Source organism: Amblyomma maculatum, chromosome 3 (genome assembly GCF_055883805.1).
Source record: "Amblyomma maculatum isolate TAMU_Amacu chromosome 3, ASM5588380v1, whole genome shotgun sequence".
Classification (NCBI taxonomy): domain Eukaryota; kingdom Metazoa; phylum Arthropoda; class Arachnida; order Ixodida; family Ixodidae; genus Amblyomma; species Amblyomma maculatum.
In genome coordinates this window covers 171,960,399-171,980,914 of record NC_139346.1, presented here as the reverse complement: position 1 = coordinate 171,980,914, position 20,516 = coordinate 171,960,399, and the positions used below count along the sequence as shown (strand labels likewise).

Genomic DNA, 20,516 nt, shown 5'->3' with positions numbered 1-20,516 from the left:
TAATATTAAATTTCTGTACAATTTTTACCCCTACTTTTATTACAATTTTCACATTCTACATTTATGATGGTCACCAAGGTTCGTTTTTCGTATATATCGTTAGTTTTAATATCGCCTTCACTATACCTAATTTAGCACTGAACACCAGGAAAGTGGCTACTCGATATCTGGACGAATACATTTCTAGTTTCTCAGAACATATTTAAATAGCTCTAGTGGGCTCCTTAAATATTGCCTACAAACATCACAAAAATTAACTCTACAAATGACGGTCGGAATAAGTAGCCGCAGTGAGACAGCTGCTGGGTGCATCGACACATCCTATGTGGGCTCCCCGATCGCACCAGGCTGCCCTTACAACTTTTGTCAAGGAGTCGTACAACACTGAAGCGTTCAAAATTAAGAACTGAACTGAACGCCACCTCTCGGATTCGCAACTCCAATCCAAGAAGCATTAATCGCGTAAGCCCCATGTCTGTATTTCTTCATGCAGGTTAACGTCATGGCTAGCTAAGACCCACCTGAGTAACGAGTTCAAGGTAGGCCTTCAGTTTACACAACATACGAAGTCAACCACAGAAGAAATCCCCACACTGCTACCACTTTCACGAGAATATGGCTTACCCTACTGTTTTGCGAGACTATTAAGTCAGTAGATTTTTTTAATGCACTAGGTTACCCGTAGACGCACTTTTAAAGGATTGATTTTGCAATTAAAGTAGCAAAAGCACCGCACGGCGGCTAGAAGACAAGCTGGAAGAGTCTTTATTAGTCCGCGTAAAACCATTCAAAATGCCCAACATATTACGAGGACAGAATATAAGGCACTAAAACAACACGTTTTTAAAGCTCTATAGATAATACAAGACGTCAATAGAAACTCCACATCTCCAGGTGCGGGCATAAGTAAACGGAGCGCGCTTTTCTGTTTAAATTGCAATCCCGCCTTCTGTGTTGCAGATAAGAAAACATTATTTGTCAAAGTGAAACCGCACTTGTGCCTACTACCGGTTTGCACGTACCATGACTGCCAGTTTCAATTATAGAGCGTGCGAAAAGTAATTGCGTGCTCCGTTTACTTTTGTCCGCACCGGTACATTGTTAATTGTGCTATAGTACTTTCGTCACATAAAGTTATTGGAATGTGTCATGAATGTCTTTGCGTCAGAGTTTCAAGGAATGTTTTTCGTTTCGTGGAACTGCGACCAAGCAAGCACTATATGAAAGTGAATGCGTTCGTTGCGGGTAAGCGCGAATTTACTTTCCTCTACGTCTGCCACATTCAACAGGTACATCTTTCAGACGTTTCCATCGGCAGTAACATGTATTACGATGGAGGCGCGTGCCACTACACCAGTGCAGAGTCCAGCAGTGAAGTGTTATTAGTTATGAAAAGGTCACTCCTGAACTACATACGACCATGTTAACGCAGGACGTTTGCGGATGGGTTTCAAGTTTCAAGCGTTATACACCATGGCCACTCAAACGTTCCAGCTTCATTCAGAATAGAATAGAGCACTCCGATCCAAAGACTAAACTTGCTATAAGAGATAGTCCTCTCGGGACTAACTGCGCTCCGATATCCATTAGTCCGATTAAACCAAACCCTACTTATTTAGGGACTAAGTGAAGAAGAGACACAGGCCAGTGTTATGGAGGGAGAAAATATATATGTCGACTGAGTACCACTCGAAATTTTGATGTCATTCGAAGACATCCATAGTTAGCATCTCTACACTACGACCTGGTTGCTCTCAATCTAATATGGCCAACTGTCCTTCGTTCGACAATAAAGGTAAAATAAACCAATTGATTCGGTATGCTGCCTGCGAATTGTGCGCTTTCCATGGATGGGCGGCGGTTTGAAAAGTGCAGCCGCGGTTAATGTCTGCATGAAGGATAACTTCTTTACTTGGCTTCTCCTTTTTTTTTTTTTTTTTTTTTTTTGCTCGGTAAACTCTGCCTTCAAGCCCCTGAGGCATCGGCTAGCGTGGCACTGAGCACTTCTGCTTACCAATAAAGGAAATCAATAACACTGTGAGGGCCATCGACCTCAAAGGTTGTTCTTCGAAGTGGCATGTGTACCCAAGACACAAGGTTGTGAGGATGTGAGTCCTCACATCCTCACAACCTTGTGTCTTGGGTACACATGTCACTTCGAAGAACCTTCGAGGTCTCACATCCAACGCAGGACGCAATGACACCAAGCGTTAAAATGCCCATTTCACTACAAAATGAACAAAAAGAAACAACGTTCGCTGCTGTGCGCAGTAATGCCGAGACCGAAGGCGAGTATCATGAAGCAAGCTTGGACGAGCAGTCACCGGTTTAGGAGCAAGGGGCAGACCGTACTCACAAATCGGTCGCCTCAGCGCTCGTTCCAACATGGACTAGCTCGTACAAATAAAGTTTTATGAGGAAGGCACAAGAGCGTCTGAGAATTCGACTCGAAGCGTCATCAAGAAGCGTCGGTGCACGCAGAGAATTTAAACCGCGGTAATAGCTTGAATGAACCAAAAAAAGAAAAATAGCAAGTGCGTGACATCGGCATATTGCACAACCCTCTCAGCGAACACTATATAGCAACTGAGCTGGCTCAGTTGTCGCACCGGTGAGTGAACGACTTTATAAACGTTGTGTGTGTAAAACTATAAACTAATACCAGCACCGTGCACCCCCAGAGGAAAGGGGCTCTACTCTGCCGGTACAAGACTGTAAGGAATGCCCGTGCTTCTATAAAATTCACAGCCTGGACGAGCCTTCATCGTCGCTATCGACGCACTGGCCGTCAAGCCCGTCGCACGTCTCTTCTTCACCGTTGACGTCGTCGTCGGAAGCGGCGTCCTCGACGGGAAAGCCCACGGTTCCAACGACCGCCAGGTCCACGGCGCTGGTGTACCAATAGTCGGCGCGGCGGGTGTCGTACACCAGCTTGCTCTTGTACAGGGTGTGCGACGGTAGCGGCGGGAAGCAGAACACGGACTCTCCCTCGCGCACGGCCACTGTGCGCGGCAGCATGAGGACGTTCTCGCGGTACGCCGTGGGCTCCATGGTGGTCGTGTCAAGCACCAGCGTGACGCCGTACTCGGCCTCGACGAGCTGCGGCCACAACTCGACGCTGGTTCGGAACTGAGGCGGGTCTCGGCCATCGGCGACCAGGCGCGTCTTCACGCTGCACTCCGTGAACGGTCCCCGGTCCATGGTGCGAACGTCGTCGCGAAAGTTGAGCGCCACCTGCGCCCGTAAAGCGCGTATACATTAATACCGCATCCCCGTTTTACCGGAATAATTGCGTTACCGCTCTACCCTTCACACCAGTTATCATCCTTGTCGATATAATGCACATGTCATCACCGTCCCGGTTCACGAACGTGCCCCGACTTCACACGCTAAAAATCTTCTTGCTACCTGAAGCGGAAAGTAACCATTGGACGCTTTAGTTTTTTTTTCCTATCATCCAGACCTTTGTTTGAAGGTCCTCTGCGAGCACAAATACCAGACAGATGCAAAGACGTGGTTTTTCTTATTTTAAAACAGCGCTGGAACACAGTTCACCGCAATGTGTGTGACTTTTCATGAGTCCGTGTTCCAGCGCTGTGTTAAAATAATGTTCAACCAACTCTCCGAACTAAAACGATTTTTACAACAAACCAAATAACAGCTATAACTAGCATAGAGAAGTGAGTGGCTGGTTCATCAACCAGTCTATACGACTACTTAATTGTTCAACCAACTCTCCGAACTAAAACGATTTTTACAACAAACCAAATAACAGCTATAAGTGAGTGGCTGGTTCATCAACCAGTCTATACAACTGCTTAATTGTGGGAGTGATGTAATTACCGTTATCCCCAAAGGAACAAAAGCTGTTAACTGCACCGTAACCGTTTACCTTAGAACTGGCATGCGTGATCAACGCGGAGCGTTTGAGGAAGGAACTAAGAAGAATTAAACAGAGAAAGCAGCAGAAAATAATAGTGAAAAACAATGAAGCTTTCGAATGTGTTATTTGTACCCGCGAATATAGGATTTTTTTTTTTTCGGCTTCCCTTCTATGAGCAGTTATCTGAACCTCTATATCACTCAAACAGATAGGCCTATATAATTTCAGGCATTCTGTGCTTTCTTCCTTATTCTTTTTTTTTTTTTTTTCATAGCAAGAACGTGTCTTCACGCTGCGGAGGACGGCTACATCTAGGCTGGTGTGGCGCTTGTCACGTCGATCGAACGGGCTGTAAGCCCGCCCACCTCTAACAGCAGGCAGATGCTTACAAGCGACGACTGATCAATCAATTTGTAAAGAAAAGCGGGAGTCCTGGGTAGTGCACAAGTATTGGTACTTGTGCCCTACCCAGGACCCCCACGGACTGGCACAATCTTATGCAGGTTCGGAGAACGCTGAGCTGGATCAGCCGTTCCAGCTCCACGATCTGCGGGCGGGCCCTGGCGAAAATGAAACGGGGCACAGCCCCGGGTCAGGACAAAATGACAGCTAACTTACCCGATCCGAAGGCCGAAACCGCGCAAGCAGAGAGAGTGCTAGTCGCGCCTACGAGTGCGCGTCACAATCACATAGCGGTGCGCTTGTCACGCGCTCTCTGTCCTCTCACTCTCCAGCCAAGCACTGTGGAAAAACCTGGCGCCGCCTAGCGCTCTTTTGTGCCCGCGTGGTTTCGGTTTCACCCGTGCGTGGCTCCGAAACTCGTTGCACGATGCGGCAACGAAAATGACTTTTTTGAAAATTCTGAATACTATAGCATGGATATTGCTCACAATGGGCTACAAACCTCTCAATAAACACGGAGCCAAACAGTTCTAGTTGAGAAGTGAACTATTCAATATTAGTTAACAATCCTGCTAATTAACAAGTATTTGCTGCATTCTGGTGCCCACCTCCGCTCACAATTCTATGCCGAAAAAAGCGCTCTTCCAACTTAAAAAGCATATCTTTAAACATTGCTAGCAGTTTTAGGTGGAACACCCTGCCCAGGTCAGTCATAAAGATGATAAACATTTACGCGCAAAACCTGTGTGACGGGTTTGTGTAGTAAATAGCCAACTGGTTTCTATGTCCAATCTCAGCGTCACACAAAGCGCCAACGGGATAACTACTAGGCGAACTAAGGAAAATACGAAATATGTCGTATAGTATTCATGAAGCTGGTTTGGTTTGGTTTGGTTTGTAGGGTTTAACGTCCCAAAGCAACTCAGGCTATGAGAGACGCCGTAGTGGAGGCCTCCGGAAATTTCGACCATCTGGGGTTCTTTAACGTGCACTGACATCGCACAGCACACGGGCGCCTTTCTTTTCGCCTCCATCGAAAAGCAGCTGCCGAGGCCGGGATTTGATCCCGCGTTCTTGGGAACAGTAGTCGAGGGCCGTAACCACTGCGCCACCCCGGCGGAGCTGAAGCTGCCTTGGCGCAATCCAAGTGAAAAATAAAGTGCGCTAATATTCAGCCATACATACTCAAGTAAAATGTACTTCCCGTTTCAACGACCCTGTCCGTGTTTAATTTGGCGCTGATAGTACGGCATTCCTAGTTCTTGGCAATAACGTGCGATCGTTGCCTTCGGCCGTCGAAGCGAAGCCCAGCGGAAGTCGGGAGAGAGACCGAGCACGACCACCGCGCTCTCGCCCTCCGATAGCGTGGTGTGTGCGTGGCTGACTGTGTGCTTCATGCGAAGGAATCTCCGTGAAGCAAGTATTATTGTCCTGTCCTGACAGCGTTGCTTTCGTGTTCCATCTACCGCGTCCCAGTCGAAAGAAACTTCAAAAGTAAAAAAATACAACAAACTTTTCTGCACCTCTGACTTAAGGTCAGATTTCTGTAGAGTTCTGTTGTCTTTCTGTTGTACTTTTCCGTCTTCTGTACTTCTGTAGCATTTTTCTGTTTGCAACTACAGAAAATTATGATGTTACTACAGCAATTTCTGTTGTCACAACAGGTTATCCGTAAAAACAGCACAGGCACAGAAAGGGAACAACAACACAGCGCTGAACTGTGCTTCTGTGTGTGTTTTGAAGTGCGCTGTTTTGCTTTCCAAGATGATTTACCAACTAGCCCGTTCCTTCACCCTTACAGAAACTCTGTTGTGACAATAGATACTTTTCTGTGGTGTTCTTTTTCTACAGGGGTGTTTATGTCTCTCGACCAGTGCAAACGCGTAACGTTGCAAGCATGCCGACAAACCCCGATGGCGTACGTGGGAAGCCGTTTAATTATTACGCGGTAGCGTACTGGGCTCGAATTGTGACGAAAAGCCGTCACCGATCCTCGCGTCAAAAGACGCCAAACGTGTATATACATAGGAATAATTCCTGATTGGTCGACAGTCATTACGTCACAATCACATGATCTCGATCGATAATTCCAAACACCCCACATTGCAGTAAAGTCAACGAATTAGGGGAGGGCCCAAATGAAGCCAAAACGCACATGTAAGCAGTAGCTGTCACCAAACACCGCCTATCGGCGGCGCACAGCCTTGGGTACGTGGATCAGCCCGGAAGTGCCGTCTATGGGAAGCGTGGGCCAAAGTGATGTGTTGCTTCCGCCGAAGAACTTTAGAGGTCCAAACACTCGGCATCGGTCCAACCACCAGGATCCCCTTTTTCCCAGACACGGCAATGCCACGCACGGCTAAGTGTGGGTGCTCGGGATCCGTACGTGGTGTCGCACAACGCACAAACATCTGCTTTAGCAAATGACCCCTGCGGGGTTGTGGAACGTACTGCAGGCATACTTGTGCGCACTAATTTCTCCTAAAATGAGTCCGAGCTTGATCATTTTTTTTTTGTTTTTTACTTGTGATATGCATTTGAATAAAGCACGCACTGACAGGCAGATCTGCCTGACATCCCCTTTGAATCAGGGCGAGAGCCAGTGCCACCTAGCTGCAGAGTAAATTAAAGTGGCTGTATTATTCATCCTTTAGTCGTATTCCTGGTTATATCCCACTCTAGTCTATTTTATCTGTCCTAAGCTACATTATGTTTATTTCTGTGACGGTTCAGGTAATATTTCCACTGTTTTTACGCCACAAATACTCTAATGGTCGTCTCTACAGCTGACTTCGCGCTCCCCCAATACCAAGAGTTTCTGAAAGTCTGATCATGTCCTCTTCGTTATCTGCATGCGTAGGTTTAGAAGCTTAGCGTCACATGATGTTAGCATCCTGACCCCCCCCCCCCCCCCCCCCTTCTTTCCCCCTCCTGCGTTAATTGCCACCGGTTTGAATGCGGAAGTCAGAAATTAAATTTGCATGCCACTGACGGACATGTTTTTTCATTCGTTTCCGTAATCCATTTGGATTCAATAAATGTTTTCTTAGAAAAGTGCGGAATTCCGCCGCTCTGCACTTCAGAAACAAGGGCAATGTAAATAGCGAACCTGCTAACGCCCAATGCCGTCTCCTTAATTGGAGTCACTTCTCGGCGGCAAACATGTCTAAAGAATCACGGACACTCTGCTATTTAATTACTTCCTGAGAATATCGGGCCTCGTGTTCATTTTTGCTACGAAAATCGATGCGAACGCGAACCAGAAAATCACGCGTGCCTTAACGGCGGGCTTCACAGCATGCAATCGAGCGACGTGGTGAAACAGCCTTACCCGGAGCAAACAGAGGCCGGGACGCAGTGGCTGTGCGGGACGGTTTCCTCGGTACACGGCACATTCTATCCCATCATGCACATTTATTTGTGTTGTCTGCTATTATTTCACGACGCTTCCCCGCTTGCATTCACTCTTCGTACGGTCGAACTCATTACTACCTGCAAAGCGACGGCGGTGACACGTGCACACCATGGTTTACATTTTGCATCAAACGATTAATAAGATGCATATCATTGAAGAAACAGCAGGCGCGGAAAATGTAGGGAGTCCTATTCTTTGGACAAGCAGTAGAATTAATAACTATCTGCAGTACCTTCAGGCACCCCTTCCCACGAAGGGACCTATTACGTGCAGCAGACAACAATGCTTAAAAGCTTATCTGTTCGGCGAGAATAGACGGTGCGTATGACGGTTGGGAGAAGTTATGTAAAAGTATGGAAAATATCATGTACTCATACATAAGATATGTCTGCCTCCACAATTTCAACAGAAAGCAGCATGATACTATAGACAAGACGATATTATACTGCTATAATTATATTTCACTGACGTACGTGACCTTCACAGTTCTAAAACAAATAAAGTACATGCTAAACAACTTCTTACATCTCCGCACTCTTAAAAATGACACATAACGCATACGTTCGGCGGCTTCGCTTCGCGCTTTATAAAAAGTCGCGTAATCTGTCACCTCGCCTTGCTCGCAACTTAGCCACGTGATCACCGGCAGTTGCACCGTCTGCGATTCTGCACCGAACCCTAGTCTGGGTATACGTATATAGAGAGCTTGCATGAAGCGATACATGCTGGGTGATCCGCCACTTTGTTGCAGTTGGCAGCAGACGACGCAGCACGGCACTGCCACACAGCCTCGTCTACACGGTCGCGTAATGCGCGCAGACGATGCTGCCGCGATAGGCCGTCTGCGGGTTCTTCACGATTCCAAAAATACGTCTGCACGATCGAGTGCGAGAAGGCAAATAATCTATTTAGCGATGCCAACTCGAATAGCTCGCACGGACCAACAGATCGAAATTATTCGCCAGAACTAGAAATCATGAATGTCGGCGACGCCGATGGCCGGTCACAGGTCCAGACGCATAGCGCAGTCAGTCGTCCGCGCGTAGCATGAGAAGGTCCGCGCCGCACTAATTTGCATTTCTTCATTGCGAGCCCGATTTTTCGGGCACAGCGCCGACGCATACGTTCCTCAGGAATCTACCGCCAAAGGGGCAGCGCACGAAAAGCTGCCTCGGCTGATCGTCGAAAACGACAAGGCACTCAGTTAATTCAGCCTGGCTGCGCTGCCCGCCGTCTGTTGGCGACAACAAGGCGGATTACCCAGCATGCATTGCTTCTTGCAAGCACTGACCACACGGAGATTTGCCGTCTGTACCCGTGCATAACACCCGTTCGTAACACGTCGTAATCCGTAAGAAATGCTCTGTAAGTTCATATTTGCCGGCAGAGCGAATGGGGTCGTCCATCTTTTTAGGTCCTGTCCCACAGCCGGGGCAAACGCAATACGGCGGTGCTGTGGCGATGACCAGTCCGACGTGCCTGCCGGCGCGAAGACGTGCTTCACCGCACGCACAGGGGAGTCACCGCAAAACTTGAGGCGTGACAGGTGGCATTTAGCAGGTACTGCCAGCTCGGCTATGTCATGTGGTCGCTTAACGTCACGGAACCTCGATCAATGCCTCGTCAATTGACCAACCTACCATATGTCACAGGCATGCCCGTGATTTTTCGCTCACAAAGCCAACGCCAACGCCGGTTTTCTGGGGAACAGGGCCTTTATAACGCTGTCGCATTAAAACGGTCTCTCCAGCGGAAAACAGGTGGCGGACCAGTCACGTTGGAGGCCAAAGTCGACACAGAAGAGTTTTTAAAGCCGAGATTCTAATCGAGCAACACAGTCTTTGCGGAGCATGGCGATATTGCAGAAATGAACCTATCTATACTGTTCACATGCTTGTATTGTATAGTTTAAGAACGTACTACTTGACACAACGGGTAGTTTCACTTTCGACGTATCAACATATAAATGCTCAGCTATAAGCCTGAAAATGTATGGGTATTTGTTGAACCAGAAATTGCAGTTATAAATCCAGGCGATCTTACGAACAATCACGCAACTTTCAGACGCCATTACCGCGAATGTTTTCAGATTTTCACATCAATCGTGATTAAGTTAGGCACCATAATCAAGTCCATCCGCAACGGCCAGCACATTTCACGGGCGTCATTTACAACTTACTGTTGCCTTCACTCCCTTGAAAAAAAAAAAAAAAATGTAATATCATTCACAGTTGAAATACAGATTTGTCGCATTTTCTAGATGCGTGGTGACTACGCATACAGTACACGCAAATTTTACCTGCCGACATCACAAAAATCGCGTTTGAATTGCAGCGCCATGAGCAGCAAGCCGCCCACGACGCATGCTGCCGGTGCCGCTGAAAAATAATGCCCCAGTACTTCCATATGCTGCTTACGCCACATTAGTCAATACAGTAGACTTTGTAAGCATCGAAAATTGTTAGCGGAGGTCTTGCCAAAATGCAAAATGAACATTAAAACAGATTTCGAAATGGGCGCGGCTGCTCATCGACGTGCCCACCTGTTGATTCCAGTTTTCAACAAACATAAAAACGTTGGACTGATAGTGTAGTTCAAGCACCAGAGCGAAAAGTGAACCCTTACCACATTCATATGCGTAGACATTTCCTCGCAGATCCTTTTACGAGCACCGAAAATTTGGTCAAGCGGCCGGAGTTAGATAACCGAAGACCGAAGACATGCAACAACGGAAACAGCAGACGGAAATACGTCACGTGATGGTCATTCAAGTCCAATGTTGCCGGCGCTAGACGGCGCCACAATGTATACCACCGTGATGTATACATTGCTCGCCAAATCACCGCGCAGTGATAAAGATAGCCAAAACTCAGCTGTTTATTAAACTAACAGGTTAGGCATAACGTTAGTTAATTCAATTAATGCGCAAAATAATATTATATAGATTATCCGTCACAGAATACCGAAACCGAAAGCAAAAATTGACCCGAAAGAGCATTCTTGTGCGCGGTTTCTTCCAGTGTGACTCGCTTATTGGCCGTTTACAAAATTCATGGTTCAAAGGTACGCGTTAAAAATGAGTTTGTGCTTGCAGGAATTAGCGCTACTAACGGCAAGTCAGTGATGAGAAGACAACAGGAGCGTGAACCCGTGAACGGCGCGCACGTGAGTTCAAAAAGTGCACTGCAAGTAGCAAGGCAAAACGTTAAGCGCTCATTCTCTTATTGAACATTTTATAATCGTTATTGTTGTTGTTTTTTTTTTCTTCGCCACACTACCACATTTTATTGGTATAGCGCTAAAGTCATCTATAAGTTCGAATGGTGTTTAGTTGACTTGCAGCGCCTACGCTTGCTTGCACGCCGTGTATTTTTAGAACTACAAGGCTTTTACCGCGCTGTTGCACCAGTGAGTGGGTTGTTTGCGGCGCGGGACAAGCGGTTGGTTTCATCTTGCTGTTATGCGTTGAGTTTCTGGGTTTCAGCGTCTCTTCACAATCACAAACATACGGGCACAATGGCGGTGAACTGGTGCCGCCTGCGCGTTGGCGGGTCGTTCCATCGGCGGAAGCGGCCGACCGGGCGGCAAGCAGGGCTGCTCGCGCAGGGAGCATGCCGCTAGCAGCATGGCCAGCTCACCGAGCGGCGGCGGTGGCGACGATCGGCCCCACTGGTCGGACTTCTGCGAGAAGCACGCCCGTGTGGCAGCCGCCGAATTCGCCCACAACTACCAGCTTTTCGTGGCTGATCACCAGGACTTGGCCCGTGTGGTGGACTTTCCCGAGTTCGGGCGCCGCTTTGCTGATGTGTTCCAGGAGCACTTCGAGGCCGAGGTGCGACGGCGGATTGACGAGGTCGGCGGCAGCGGCGGCGGCTTGAGGCCGCTGAGTTCTGCCAGCAACGGCGGCGGCTCACAGGAGCCGCTCGGCGCCGTCGGCGCAGCGCCGAGGTCCGCGGCCAAGACGCCGAGCAGTGCAGCGTCTTCGCAGGACAACTTGCGCTCGCTCACCGTCAACCACGAGGACTACAGCGACCTGTCCGAAGGGGAAGCGTCGCCCAAGGCGCACCATCGGCTCTTCTTTCGCCGGCTGTCGTTCAAGGGCCTCAAGCGTGGCAAGGGCCTCTTCCACAAACAACACTCGGACGAGCTCGAGTTATCGTCACACGCGCCGCCCCATCATGGGGAGCGACGTAGCAAGGGGGACAAACATCATCACCACGACAAGGCCAAGCTGACCAAGATCGTGGTCGAGCACGTCAAAGAAGGACCTGTCAATTATGTCAGTGGTGAAAACATCGACGGACGACAGAAGTGGGAGAAGTGCCGGCTTGTTCTCGTGAAAACTATCGGCGGATACTTGCTCGAGTTCTACGCGCCGCCTAAGGTAAGCGACCCAGGGCGCTAACTAATCATTCTTTGAGTTTCACATTGGCACGGAAAGCTGCCTGTGGAAGCGGTAGAAGAAAATGAGAATTAAATCGGCGCTGAGATCGCACCGGACGTGCTGTGATCGAAATTTATCGAATGCTTGTCGCGTGAGTGTAGCAGCGGAAAGTCCCGGTCTCGCTAATTGTTTACGTTTTCTCGCGTTGTCTGTGGACCTGCGGACTAAATATTCCAAGTCTGGAAGGCGTGCGTCAGAGTCGCAGTCTCGGTTTTATCGCTCCCGAGCTGCCTGCTTTTGGGGTAGCGGCAGAGCCGACTGTTGACTGACCTCCCGCTGCGGTCGCTCCACATTCGTCGCCGCTTCGCTGGCCCTGGTAGATAAACAATAACAGCCGGCTGTATAGACAGTATAGATGTATCCAGGGTCGACGCTGTCATGTCCGGCATGGAGCATTGCTGCCCGGAAAAACTAGAATGATGGAAATTCCTACGTAGTCATGGTCGCATTGCGCTACGCATCGTAGCGTCGAGACGTTATATTGTTAGGAAACACCTTGAATAGAAGTGCGGAGATTAATGCGGTTCTCAAGTGAATAGAGACTGAGGAGAAGGAAGAAAGGAAAGAGAATTTTTAAAAGGTTGCGTGTAGTTGTAACATAAATGTCGGATTACCTTCAATGAATACATCGCGTCACACCAAAGGGGAATATAAACGTTAATGAAGGTTGTACGCTCAAGAAACACCCTGTTTAGATTTTTTTTTGTAATTCATTAGCTTTCAGATGCATTTGAGTAACTGGTGAACATGTATTGCGCCGAGTTGTTAGCCATGGTTCATCAGTGTCAGCCCCATGCATAATCGTCCCGATTCTCTTTTGCAGTCTCTAAGGCCTCGGAGCGGCGTGTTTTGTTTCCTGATTCATGACGCAAGGGAGACCACTGCTCTTGAGATGCCTGATCATGAGAACACTTTTGTGCTCAAGGTGCGCACCGAGTTGATTACCTTTGCTTTTTATTTGAAACCCAAATTGTTTGTGCCAGACTGACAAGCTTTGATGTCTCCCATTTGCTCTGAAAGGAGGGAAACCTTTTTATGTCCTTTTAGAGCGGATGCAATATTTTGAATGTGTCAGTTTCATCAGTGGCCGCAATGTAAAAGGCTGCTCTGCCTTCTCTACTTTGCAGGCTGAGCATCACATTGAGTATGTTGTGGAAGCACACGACGCAGAAAGCATGAGGTCATGGCTGTCCACAATCCGCTACTGCATGCGGCATTTGGGTGACGCATCTGATGATAATGCGTAAGTCTTGGGTTCAGTTCTTCCTCGTTTCTGTTTAGTACGTTTTAAAAGAATGCAACTCTGTAGCTGTTCAGTGTTGGCTCAATAATATTGTTCAGTGGTGGGAATAACCTATGACCACCAAGCTTGCACTGCAAAGGTTGTAAGCTCCACTTGCTTATTTACATTCTTAACTCTTTGTCACATTTGCAGAAGACCCAGGCTGACAACCTCGCCGTCTGAGTCCTTGGCAAGGCTTCGAGAACAACACACTAATGCAAAAAGTATGCAGTGCTGTTCATAATTGTGCTTTTGCAAATCACTGGTAGTCATTATGCATTTGGTTCATCCTGAAGTTTTGTTTTGCATGATTCCTAGCTTTCATAATTATTCTTTTATTGGTCCTCTTAGTAGTGGTAACTATAATCAAACAGTCTGTAAATTACACTTATCATTAAGCTAACTTGAAGATCATCAGAACTAGTTTTCTTTATACAGCTGAAATGTATGCTGTGTTATTGATGTTTGCTCTAAACGTGCTTATCTAGCTTGTTACCCAGAAAGGTGGGCAAAAAATATTCTACATAGTTTTGCAGTTACTGTTGGATTACTTCCTTCTTTTCATCCTGTAGTATGAATCACACACCGATGTACTTATTTCGATTTCATGCACTGCCAGCCGTGAGCTATCCACTGCAGCTGTGTGGAATTTTTTTTTTTTTTTTTTTTTTTTTTTCAGTCTGGTTTTGAAAAGTTTTAAAAAGGGAAGAGCTCATGTGCAACAGATGTCTGACTGATGTTCCTTCTGCTGTGTTAAATGATTTGATTCAATGTCATGAAATCCCCATTGGCCGTTTATAACAGCAATATTTTTTGCTTACGCACGTACATGTTAGTAATACCATATAGCCGCTGTAAGGATTAGAACAGAAGTCATGATGCTGTCAAAAAATGTATGATGCATACAGTAGACAAATTTTAAAAATACAAGTTACATTAGTCTTCAATGGGAGTTTCTAAGAGAATTAAAAATCCAAGTTACATTAGTCTTCGATGGGAGCTTCTAAGAGAATTAAGGAATGAAGTCTTGAGGAATGTGCCGCTCAGACATGTCTCTGTGATGAGTCATGCCATCTTTATTTCTGTAGTTAAGGTAACTTCACTTACTTTTCACCAAGATTGGCAATAGTTTAAGGTAATGTGAATATTGTCTGCATGTATTAATCTTCGATGGGAGCTTCTAAGTGAATTAAAAAATCAAGTTGCATTAGTCTTCGATGGTAGCTTCTAAGAGAATAAAAAATGAGCTCTTGAGGGACATGCCGCTCAGACATGTCTCTGTGGTGAGTCATGCCATCTTTACTTCTGTAGTTGAGGTAACTTCACTTACTTTTCACCAAGATTGGCAATAGTTTAAGGTAATGCGAATATTGTCTGCCTCAATGGCAGCAGCCACTCAGACCACTTCCGTGCACTTTACCTGCTCCACCTTTCTTAAATGGGAAGCCTGAACCTCAAGAAAACTGTGTCACAGCTTTTGTCACATTACTTTATTTTCAGAACAGTTCTCTGTTTGCTTTACCTTTCTGTAATGCCTTCTGTTCTCGAAATTAAATAGGAGCAGGAAACATCTGACATTGCAAATTAAAGTCATTGGTATAAAAAAAAAAAAACGTTTTCACACCTGCAGCTTGTGGTTTTGCTTGCAGAGGTGCCTGCCGAGGCAACAGCTGTCATTGCCACGGGCGACGTAGCGGCAGTCCGACCTGTTGGAAGTGGAAGCGAAGGTGGGGCTGCATCACCGGCGGTTGCCCCCATAGTTGCTGCTGGGACGGGCAGCGGCGGTGCAGAGCCAGCTGCTGCATCTTCGCCTCCTGCCGTGGACGGTGGCGCATCTTCAGGTGGCGAGGGGGGTGGCAGTGGCGACCTGTACCAGTCATTGCGCGAGTACCCCTGGTTTCATGGGACACTGTCAAGGAGCGATGCCGCGCAGTTGGTACTGCGTGAGGGACCCCTGGGCCATGGTGTGTTTCTTGTACGTCAGAGCGAGACCCGAAAAGGGGAGTGTGTGCTCACCTTCAACTTCCAAGGCAGGGCTAAGGTGAGCGAACTGTTTCTTTTCACTGCATTCTTTTGTCACGAGTGCTTCAGGATGCAACTTGCCTTGAGACGTTGTGTCAAGTTGTGGCATCTCTAGTGGAGACAGGTTACCTCACAGTCAGAACTTCGTTTAACATAATCTTAGCAATAAATCTTAACTTCGTACATCATTGTCCTTGCATGTGGCGTAGAGTATATTATTGCAGGCAAATTCATCCTCATCATTAGCCAGGTGCTATGTGCACTGCAGGCTAAGGGCTTCTCCAAATGTTGTCAGATTATTTCGCGGACACCGCACTGAGCCCTTGAGTGGTTGGCTGGCTTTGTGAAATGGTTCACAGGGAAAACCCGCAGGCTGTTTATAGAAGGAAATATTTTAAACGAGGTTTTCTTGCTCTGTTGCTAAATGTCTTCACCGGTTGGAGTCTGTAGTACTTGCACCCATACAGAACGAGGCACATAATACACTCGGGAGACAGACCATTCCCTACCCTGTTGTTTCTGCAGCACCTGCGTATGACTCTCAACCCGGAGGAGCAGTGTCGGGTGCAGCACCTGTGGTTCGAGACCATATTCGACATGCTGGAGTACTTCCGGATGCACCCCATTCCGCTCGAATCCGGTGGCTCGTCGGACGTTACGCTGACAGACTTTGTGCTCGCCCCTGGTGCAGGCGGGGGTGCCGAGGGAGAACTCCTCACTTACAGCGGTTCCGTGCGGCTTCATTCGTCGTCGCTGGACAACCTGCAAGCCGCCCACCTGCCGCATGGCCGTGCTGTTGAGAACACCTACTCCTTTGTGTGAAAGCGCTGAACCCGTGCTTCCACACAGGGTCACTTCTCTCTCTTTTTTTTTCTGCTCCACTCCTTTCAAGCTATATTGACTTAATGTTGAAGGCACTGTTTTGTTGAGAATTGGAGGATTTGCCCCCAGCATTGTCGAAAAACATGCACTAGGGGAAACGAACTGGAAATCGCCGGTTTCTCAGTGTGTGTGGGCGTCCTACCTTCTGCAGTGCGTGCTTCTCGTTGATAATTGCTTGCGAAATGGGAAAGTTTGCGAACTGCAGCCAGCCAAGCTTTTTCAACATCATATTGGGACGTTGTTTCTGTAGATTCGCTTGTGACTTCCACTGCTCATGCTGTGGATTGTTATAGAAGCTCCCGCTGCTGCTTGCTTGTAGCACGGTGAGTGTTTGCTTAGGTGGTGCGTGCAAATTTGGTGCTTTTAGTTAATGGGAACTCGAATTTGTGATCGTGCATTGACAGCTGCCCGGATGGGCTCTGTATTCTATGACTGAAGCAAATACTCCTCTCCTCCTTCTTATCGTCAAAGACGCAAACGCTGTTGCACTTGCCAAAGGAGTCTGTGCAAGTCAGTGTCCTGTTTCCATCGCTTGGTGCATGTTTGTTTCTTGAAACATCACCTCAGCCCTCATTATATAAGCTGATGTTATCAGAAACATTAAAGTGAAATGAGGGTCTTGAAAACATTTTCTTTATTTTTCAGCATATCTTGTTGAAACTTGGCATGTAAGAATAAAATGCAACTTTCAACAAGATATATTGAAAATTAAATAAAGAGACTTTTGAAGACACTCGTACATCCTTAACGTGGACGCCTGCTATAATACCAGCCTGGAACATATGTAGCAGTTCGTAAAATTGTAAGGACACCACGTTTCAAGTGTCTTTTTGTTTATGATGTGTATGTAGCCTCATGGCCGACAGAACAGGTGATGTGCAACAGTATGGTCTAGATAGTTTATTGCGGCACATTGGTTTTGATTTCCACTGGCTGCGACATCAGAAATGGGCAAACCAAACTATTACAAGTCATAAATATGCACAGAAGAGTGATCCCTTTGCTGTGGATTATCAAAGTGCCACAAATGACGTGAGCCTGTACACGTTCTCTGAAGTTACAGCCCGTGGAAACCAAGATATAAATGAAATAAATTAATTTAAAGCACTTCGAGACTTATCTTTGCCAGCTCTCTTTCCTAGAGGTACGTTCGTGCTCTAACATAGCGCATGCATGCTTAAAATCTCACACTGATCAAAAGACCCTAGACATCAGTGGTGATTAACGACCTAGTACATGTCTAATGGCTTTGGCTACTGTGCACCACTGCCAACATAGAGCTTGTCTCTGTTCCACGCTGAATGCCAGCTGCAGCAAACCAGCCCACCACCAAGACCGTATTGTGCACCAGCTCTCATTGCTGGCTCACCGTCTCGTGAATTCCACGATAGGCAGCGTGTGTTTGGCAGTCATGTGGTGGTTATCTACTTCGAAGCAGACGGATTATGTAAGGGTCCCGAGCCTCACTTTACGCAACATCGCCAATCCCAAATTTCTGACCTCAACCATTGCTCAGAGTACAACATTCGGAGTACATGTGCCTCTCAGGCCCTTCGCACCGTTATGAAGAGAAGCTTAAAACTTGGTGTCCCCACATATTTTAAGTTCCACAGGTGTGTCTAAATGGAAAAGGGTGGTGCTCACTTTGTGCTTCCTTTAATTCCTGAGGAATGGGCATGAAGCTTAATGCAGATCACGCAGACTGACCGTTGATGAATAATGCTCCAGCAGTGGCCACATACACGCGCTGAATACCTGTGCAGACTCTTGGTGGCAGTCTTCGGCAAGACGGCAGCATTTGAATACGAACAAAGTTTTTGAAGCCAGCAGTGTTTTTGCAGAAGCACTTGTTCAACGAGGCAATGAGTGTGCTCAGCCAAGCCTGCACAAAAGCTCGTCCCAGGTCCACATGTGCGGGTAGGTTCTGATATAAGTGCGAGCCAGAGCTTACCAAGGCATGTCCATGTGCTTACTGTTTTGATAGGGGCATTGTTGTACACTGACTGGTTTACTGTGTCCTTCCAGATTTTGTGGAAGTGTGTTGTTTGAGGACAGACGTGTGCTGGCTGCCGATGTTTTTTTTTTTTCTTTTTTTCCTGTGAATACAAATGAGTAGAGTAAGGTGTTGAGATGTGTGCTGTTGAAGAGAGATCTTCTGTCCTCCAGTGTGGTGTACAGTTTCGAAGAAGCAATGCAAAGGTTACGTATTTCCAAAAAAAAAGAAAAGGAAAGCGGGAATGCATTCCCTGTACAGATGCTTCCAATTAGATCAACACTTCAAGGCTGACCTGACCATTCGGTCACAACCGAGCTGTGATTGTTAAGCCTGTGCTGAAAATGTTTCCTGCACAAGTAGTCGTGTTCATTATATGAGAAAAAGAAAAACGTTTGTGCGGTCTTTTACTGGAAGGATGTGCATTCTTCGCACGGCCAATCGCGAAACTGTTTTGTAGAGCTTGTGACATGCCCGGACTGTTTAAAGTGTGTCACTGCAGACTCGTCTGCTTTGTGATGGTCCTTCTTTCGCTTGTGTAGCCGATCGTGGTGGTTGCGAGACAAGAACTACACATTTTTGCTGTGCGAAATCTGGAAAGTTATAGTGTTCATTTGTCAGGTTTTAGCAAAGTTTAATGTTGCTTGTACAGTCATCCATACACCTATCTGAACTGTTCGAACGGCACACTCGGTTGTGCATTTTCAGCAGTAGCTGCTGCTTTGTGGGTCTGACATAGCTTATAAAGGCATTAGGAGTTGAATGTGACCAATATCATAATGTGCATGGGTGATCAGAACTTGTTTTGAGTTTTAACTATTGAAAAAGGTGCAGGCCGTTCGAGCACACTACGCTTGAATGGACAACTTTACTCGCCACGCTTATTGTAAACTTAAAGAGCACCATACACTTAATTTTAGTTTCAGGTTTTTTATGGATCACCATGTTGCATTCACCTGCAACAGTAAAAGAGCATGAGTCGGTTGATGAAGCCCAAACAACACTGCGAAAAAAAAAAAAATTATTGAGCGGTCGAAGATGATTAATATGAAAATTTAATGTCTGTACTCGTTCAAATCCACTTTTTGGCAGCTAAATTTTTTAATCCATCAGCACCCTTGTGTTCAGGCATGTTTCATTCCAAAAGAATCGCTGTCAAGGCTACATGTCATGAGTTGTGTAAAGTATGTTCAACCCAAGTGAAGGGAGGTTGTTGTTACCATACTGCACTGCACTAATGACACTAAAGGCAAGTACAACCCATTGAAAGCGACACTAAATTTGTCTGCGTGGCAAGAGTGTAAGATATTGTTCACTGTTCTATATATTGAATCATTGATACATAGATATTGGCAGCCCCCACATCAGCTACACATGCTCGAGTTAAGATGGAATGCCGGTGGCACATTTGTTTTGCGAGTCACAAGTTTAAGAAAAATAAAAAATAAGGAGAGTAAAGGCGGAACCCAAAGATAAATGCTTGGCTGTGCAGGACGAGAGAGTAACTGGAGGACACTTCTCGTTTGCTCAACATGTACATGTTGTTTAATAAGTGTTTTTAACAGTCTACTGAGCATGTGATGTGCTTGAGTGTTCCTGAATGCTAGTTCTTTCAGTCACATTAAAATTGCCAAAACTCACCACCTCTCCCGACTTTTCGTGTGTCGTATGGTGTGTGGCAATTGGAAAACTTGGGACAGGGTGAGCATTTACGACACCCGCTAATAAAACTTCGCACCTTGGGCATTCACTCTAAGTTATGGAATTAAAAGATGCTGCATCAAAAGGAAAGTTTGGAATGTACTGGTATCCCTCAAACAACTTTTTTTGTGTAGGCACTAGCAGCAACATGCATTCCTGCTACTGGTGCACTAGGTTTTCTGTGTGCTTCTGTAAAGAATGAGGGTGACTGTTTTGACTCTCCCTTTTCACAGCCTGCATTTCACACTGTCAGTCTCCTTGTAAGAAAGAACCAAAGATGTGGTACTTGCAGAGCAACCCATGCAGTTACTGCAAAGTTGTTATGAAAAGGGGCCAAAGGAGACTGGTTGTATGTCAGCCTAGCTCCGTACTTGCGGCTTTTATCCCGCTAATGCATTAACGTCGCAAATTTATTTTCACAGCATGAGCGTCTCTTGTTTCCACTGATATTCGTGCATAGCTAACCTAACCTTTGCTAGGCCAAAACGACTG

At 46.6% G+C, this 20,516-nt stretch overlaps 2 protein-coding genes across 3 annotated transcripts; one reads left to right on the top strand and one right to left on the bottom strand.

Moving 5' to 3' along the window:
- Positions 1–736: 736 nt before the first annotated feature.
- On the bottom strand, positions 737–10,451 carry LOC146196937 (uncharacterized). 2 transcript variants are annotated; one of them, XM_084598656.1, is made up of 3 exons: positions 10,326–10,451; positions 7,617–7,777; positions 738–3,234 (listed from the first exon to the last, which is right to left on the bottom strand). In XM_084598656.1, exon 3 carries the CDS (start codon positions 3,199–3,201, stop codon positions 2,743–2,745), a length of 459 nt encoding a protein of 152 aa, XP_084454782.1. In that variant the 5' UTR covers positions 3,202–3,234; positions 7,617–7,777; positions 10,326–10,451; the 3' UTR covers positions 738–2,742. The 2 variants fall into 2 exon arrangements, with proteins under 2 accessions (XP_084454783.1, XP_084454782.1); XM_084598657.1 differs by lacking the exon at positions 7,617–7,777 and having other exon boundaries at positions 737–3,234; positions 10,326–10,361.
- A 651-nt stretch (positions 10,452–11,102) lies between these two features.
- Positions 11,103–18,561, top strand: Lnk (SH2B adapter-like protein Lnk). The gene is made up of 6 exons (XM_084598651.1): positions 11,103–12,084; positions 12,968–13,069; positions 13,272–13,387; positions 13,580–13,650; positions 15,076–15,467; positions 15,974–18,561. Exons 1-6 carry the CDS (start codon positions 11,326–11,328, stop codon positions 16,268–16,270), a joined length of 1,737 nt encoding a protein of 578 aa, XP_084454777.1. The 5' UTR covers positions 11,103–11,325; the 3' UTR covers positions 16,271–18,561.
- The last annotated feature ends 1,955 nt before the right edge of the window (positions 18,562–20,516 follow it).

Coding starts and splice junctions, on each gene's coding strand:
- Lnk (XM_084598651.1), top strand. CDS start 11,326: ATGGCCAGCTCACCGAGCGGCGGCGGTGGCGACGATCGGCCCCACTGG. Junction 13,388..13,579: donor GACGCATCTGATGATAATGC/GTAAGTCTTGGG, acceptor TCACATTTGCAG/AAGACCCAGGCTGACAACCT. Junction 15,468..15,973: donor ACTTCCAAGGCAGGGCTAAG/GTGAGCGAACTG, acceptor TTGTTTCTGCAG/CACCTGCGTATGACTCTCAA.
- LOC146196937 (XM_084598657.1), bottom strand. CDS start 10,346: ATGTCTACGCATATGAATGTG. Junction 3,235..10,325: donor TGTCTACGCATATGAATGTG/GTAAGGGTTCAC, acceptor TTACGGGCGCAG/GTGGCGCTCAACTTTCGCGA.